Source organism: Corylus avellana, chromosome ca7 (assembly GCF_901000735.1).
Source record: "Corylus avellana chromosome ca7, CavTom2PMs-1.0".
Classification (NCBI taxonomy): domain Eukaryota; kingdom Viridiplantae; phylum Streptophyta; class Magnoliopsida; order Fagales; family Betulaceae; genus Corylus; species Corylus avellana.
Window position 1 is genome coordinate 10,624,565 of NC_081547.1, and position 6,035 is coordinate 10,630,599.

The 6,035-nt window shown below is 36.3% G+C and overlaps 1 protein-coding gene across 1 annotated transcript; it reads right to left on the minus strand.

Moving 5' to 3' along the window:
* Positions 1-603: 603 nt before the first annotated feature.
* On the minus strand, positions 604-1,873 carry LOC132188282 (transcription factor MYB114-like). Its single transcript, XM_059602703.1, has 3 exons — positions 1,535-1,873; positions 1,284-1,413; positions 604-1,035 (listed from the first exon to the last, which is right to left on the minus strand). Exons 1-3 carry the CDS (start codon positions 1,692-1,694, stop codon positions 705-707), a joined length of 621 nt encoding a protein of 206 aa, XP_059458686.1. The 5' UTR covers positions 1,695-1,873; the 3' UTR covers positions 604-704.
* Positions 1,874-6,035: the final 4,162 nt, after the last annotated feature.

The following is a 6,035-nucleotide window of genomic DNA, read 5'->3' on the forward strand; positions in this document are numbered from 1 at the left end:
CTGGTGAGAGTAGTTTGTTTTATCTCTTAAAATGACATAAATTGTCTTAGTTGGTATAAATGCTTTCTTTTCAGCAAAGACGAAAAAAGGTACAAATGCTTTCTGCTGTTTGTCTCTAAAGATGAGTTTGCATGTATCATGCGTGGTTTTATCCTTGACTTGGGTCGACTTTTCCTAGTAAGAATATAGTAAGTGTTAAATATTAACTTCATTTCAAGAAAAAAAAGGAAAAAAAGGAAGAATCTGTTTGCAGATCAGGAACTTTATAAGCCACACATGACCTTTTGTCTCATCATACCATTAAACTCTAACCCATGTCCACAATAAAGTGGACAAATCCTTTCCCACTTTTGTCATAATTCTTTGTTATGTTTATACCATCGTTTCTATCACCAAAGAATCTATCTTGCTAATCAAGAACTAAATGCCAAAGTCTGCAGTTTAGTGCACACATTCATATATGCCTTTGGTATACCAATTTTCTTTTCTACATTATTTTCTCTTTTCTCTTTTCTCTTTCTTTCTTTGGCGAGGTTGGTATTCAATGATTAATGTAGAATAAAAGAAATTTAACTTCAAAAAATTTTAGGACCAATAGCTGGCAGTGACTTACAGTTTCAGACTACCAAAGTGCTGATTTTCTTCAACATGAACCCCACCAAATTCATGAACTTCTAAAAGGCAAAAACAAAAGTTTATACAGTTTAAAAAATGTCACTCCAGCCTTGATCCATTTCAAGGAATTTGGTGACCCACTCAAAATTCAGAGGACTCTCATTGGAGAAATCAAAGAACCCATCTACATCAAAGTTGATTTCTGAGTCTTCAGCTCCTTTGGATGTGTTCTCCTCTTCTCTCATTTCTACATTTACTTTCTCTTCCACCCTATTTTGCTGACCATTACAGCAGCCTTCTCTTGTTGCAACTCCGCTCTGTTTCTCCTTGTGCTTTATTTTCTTGCTCAAATGAGAATTCCAGTAGTTCTTTATCTCATTATCTGTTCGACCGGGTAACCTTCCGGCAATCAAAGACCACCTAAGTGAAATTAAAAAAAAAAAAAAAACTATGAGAACTTGATCATATTTCAACAGTCAAAGTTAGAGCAATATTAATATCTAGGTTAATCTCCAGGGCAACCTCTGAGTGCCTAATGACGCGTCAGGTCTAAGGTTCGACTCTGTTTTAGAGTCACACTTGCGGATGAAAGCTCGAACTTAACCCGATGTAGTCGGGGCGAAACCCCGGATACCCCAGTTATAAAGTAGTAATAATAATAATCTCACCTGTTCCCAAGTAGTTTATGAAGCCTAAGAATCAAATCCTCTTCTTGGTCTGATATGTTTCCTCTCTTGATGTTGGGTCTTAGGTAATTCAACCATCTTAGCCTGCAACTCTTGCCGCAGCGATTAAGACCTGCAATAAGCACAGACCTATTAAGCCTTTGATCAAATTTAGGAATATTTATTTATTTATTTATCAAATATAGTGAAGTCAAAGAGTTAAGAATCCGGTTGGTGAAATATTGAGCAAAGACCTGCTTTAGCTGCAACCATCTTCCACCTTTTAGCACCATGGATTGCAATGACCTCGGCCAGTTTTTGATCTTCCTCTGCTGTCCATGCTCCCTTGTTGACTAATTCCTTCTTCATGGCTTCCATTGGCTTCACTTCTCGTTTAATAGACCTATCTCTCATGGGATCCCTAGCTTATAAGCTTTTATGTTTGTGTGTGTGTGAGAGAGAAAGAGAGAGAGAGAGAGAGAGAGAGAGAGAAAAGAGATTTTGTCAAGCCTGGGGATCTTTGTTACATATATATATATGGAGTGCTGTTTTGGTTCTTTCTATCATCTACCTTTGTTGGTGGAGGAGGAAAAACCTCAACTACCGCTTATATATCTGTGAAAATGAGACATGATCTTGGCAGTGCATAAAGAAAAAGTGACTCTGATCATGGACTTGATGATTGAGCAATAAGAGTGCTATAAAGTTTTTACATGCTAAATGCATACTAAAAAGGCTGCTAAAGGAAAAAAAAAAAAGAGGGGGGGTTTAATATACCAAGTGCGCACATAGCTGCTTTTAAGAGAAAAAAGAAAAGGTGAGAAAAGCATTATAATTAATGGGGAAAGATAAACAGATCAGATGGCTGTGGTAAAAGTTATCAGATCCCCAGGGTAGGATAGGTTTGTCATCTAGTGGCTGTGGTTGGTAACATGAATAATTTTAATCTGTACAATTCCCCTTTTGCATGTGCAAAATATTTTACTGAAGGCATGCAGATTGATACTAAAAGGTTTGGTGATAAATTAAAGAGCAGGCTAAAAGATAGACAAGGAGATCCATACAATATATATATTTGGATGCAAGTAACAGTTTTATCCTGAAAAGATAATTACTTTTCAGAGCCACAGAAAGGAGAGAGCCTTACTGTGAGTGCATGAAGAGTGAATTTAATTGGTTGGTCTTCAATCTATTGTAGACCCTATATATAACTATAACTTAACCCTCTTCTACAAATTATACGATACCCTCAATATATTGTTAACCTTAATTAGTAAATCAAAATCCCAAAGGTTGTTTGAGATGGGCCATCAATTACTTTAAAGTATATGTATGCATGCTACTAGCTAGTACTACTTGTGCAAATAATATTTCCATTTGCGTTATTCTAATGCAATCTTTTATTTGCTTAAATAAGCCATGTGTTTTCTTGATGAAATCAGACAAGAAGAAAAGTTTAACAAAAGTGGAAATTAGGTTTGAAGTAAATATTAATTTAAGGAAGGTTAGGTGGCTCAATGTTTTACGAGGAAGTAATTTATACACAAAAACAGAATACATTCTGCAGGGTTATATTCCTTGGTTTGCATCTCTTGAGATACTTAATGTTTGGAATGACATGGTACATTGGAATAAATCTATATATGCCACTCATCTCTATGCAAGTGTTCTTGCTGTTTGAACCGTTGGATGTACTTACTAATCACCAACTATTGTTCAGTCAATTGACCGTGATGAGGTGTCATTCCACGGTAGAGTAGTTATTTATAGGTTGGATACCAAATTCAGACACTGAATGATAGAAAGATCACATGCAGGGTATAGGAAAACAGTAAAGTAGAGTATTTAACATTATTAAAGGACAAACATTCTACGACACCTTAGTCTGATCAATAATGTCAAACAAGAAAACCAAAAAGTTAATAAATATTTATATTTATATATATACACGTTTACAAAGAAGGGATCTATTCAGTCGTTCAAAACTTTTGTTTTCACCAAATGAGTAATTATTGGTCACGGATCTTAAACCCCTCGAGACACTTTGTTCACGCTGAAGCATATTTTTCTGATGGCCACATAGGGATGTGTCTCATGCTAAAGAGGGAAAATGACCAGAAACTGTCGATCTTGGAGAACGGGAGAGGGGGAGCTTTCAATGCTTAAGTTAGGAAATGGCTCTTAAAAGAAAACGGAATGGAATGTGAGAGGCTCCATGAGAACGGCCCCTTATGCTTGTCACGCGACAGGCTTAGAGATGTGTGATAGTTTTCGTATGGTGGGATGTTTGAGTGGGCTTTATGTAAAATGGGACTTGGGCTTTAGACATATTTATTGTGGGATATTCTTTTAGGAATGTGATCTTCCTTTGAAATTAGCCAAGAGTCCTCATGTGATGACCTTTGATTAGGGCATTTCGTAGCCTAGCTTCTTCAGAGTGCCACACAATCATCAAGCATTGCCCTCGGTCATCAAACACTTTTGGCCTTCTTGAGTGGTACTTTGAGGCAATTAAGGTCTTGGGTGCCTAGTCGGTTGAGTACCCGTGGCGATCGAGGTCTTTTCATGCCTTGTCCAATGAGTTGGTCTTTCCATGTCGTGTCCAGTGAGTACTCGAGGCAAGGTCTTTCGTGCCTTGTCGATCGAGTCGATTTTGAGGGCTTAAAACCTTAGAAACTTGATTCTAAGCCACATACTTAAGCCTCCTTAAACATATTAAAACCTATTTGGTAAAAAACCTAACCTCGTAGGATTGATTTACGGTTTAACACACTAATTTTACTCTTTGATTGTTAAGGTAAATCAAGGTCTGGATGGTTCTCATATAAAGAGCGTAACCTTGACACCTAAAGATGTTATCGAACGTTTTTGGACATCATAGGAACCCTGAGGATGTTTGGAATTGGTTGGATGCATGTTTGAGAGCTTAGAACGGCCGGTGGAAAGCACCAATGCACTAGTAGAATTGATCCCTGCCAAGGCAGGAGCGATCTTAGCTAGGCCATGATCGATCCTAGCTAGGGCAGGATCGATCCGAGCCAAGGTAGTATTTTAACTATTTACTACAAACTTTTTCAAAGCACCAATATCGGACTTAGTATTTTAACTATTCACTTTCACTTTTCAATTTAAAATATTATTTCTTTATCTATTTTTTTTTATTCCCAAAGAAAAAAGAGAACCCGATTGTTTATTTTCTATTAATATAAGGGTTAAATACTTTATTCACCCATTTTGTTTAACTTCTTTATTTTTTGACTCTTAGGGTTTACTTTTATCACAGAAAATCCCTCTAATTTGCCTAAAAACGGAGATGATCCTTCCGTCAAAATTTCGTCCAAAATTTGATAAAACGTCACGTCAGCACCAATTACGGTTTGACACGTGTTCATATAATTAATTAATTAAAAAATATTATTTTTTAAAATTAAAAACATTAAAAGTTATATTTAATTAAAATTTTTTTAAAAAATTAGGGTGGCCGTAGCACTCCTTTGGCCATTTGAAAAATTATAAAAAAATAAAATCTTGAACTTTTAGAAAACCAGTTTTGGGCAGCAAGAGATCATGGCCCGCTAGATCTGGAAGTTTAGGGCCATTAAAGCCCAGGTTGTTTTGGCCCATTATAAAGATCCTTCAAAGCCCTAAAACCATAGGTAAAGGCCCTGGAAAATCACTCCATATATAGTTGGACCAATGTGCTCAAAAACAAGTGCATGCATGCTGGCTGGAAATTCTGAAGCTCCCTTCAGTTGGGAGTAAAACCCTAATATAGACATGTTTTAATGCTGGAACCAGAGCCCAAAGAGAAAGAACCAGAGTCAGAGCCATATCCTTTAATGTTTTAATGGTGGTATATTCAACATACTTTCAAGGCAATTAAAGGACTTAGGTGATTAGTATTCAACCTTAATATTCTAAGAGACCACGTCTTATGAAACAAGGTTATTAGTTCGAATCTCTATTCTCTCTTTTCCGTTTTCTTGTCCGCATATATAAAAAAAAAATTCTAAGAGACATGTAGTAAATGTTTTACAATTAAAAGCTTCTAGTACTTCAGTAGAAGTTTTAATTTCTTATTACAAGGTAACCTTCCATTGTTGGAGACTACTTAAGATCAGCGTTGATGAGTGGGGGGACGAATGTCCCCCCAAAAGTTTTCAGAAATTTTATATTAGCATGTGAAATTTTATATATATCCCCAAATTTCAAAATTTGTCCCCCCAAATTACTGAAGTTGTCCCCCCAAAACTCTCTCACCAAAAAATTCTTCAACAAATTGTCCCATCAAATTTTTTTTATTCTTTTTATCTTCAGCACTCTCTCTCTCTCACCAAAAAATTCTTAAATTGTCCCCAAAATAATTTTTTATTCCTTTTGAGCTGCTTTGGCTGGATCACCATTTTCACCAAAACAAGAAGGAAAGTCTACCTCAAATCACTGAAGGTGAAGTCAAGCACCCAACCCAAATGCTTCAAAATTAGTTTCACAGCGCATCAACTTGATCTGGGTATCTGGTTTTTGAAGCCAGCACTTGAATATGAGAAAGAGAGAGAGAAAGACTCAGATTTGCTTCACTGGCAAAGTCCCTGGCAAGTCCAAGATTACTCAAAAGAAAAATAGGCTTAGAAATAATAAAGAAAGAAGAGGAAGAATGGGTAATAAAGAGAGAGAGACAGCAGCTTGCTAAGTCACATGGTAGGGAAATACGAAGAAACGGCAATTACTGTGTATTTGTTTAGGGTATTTGCTGGA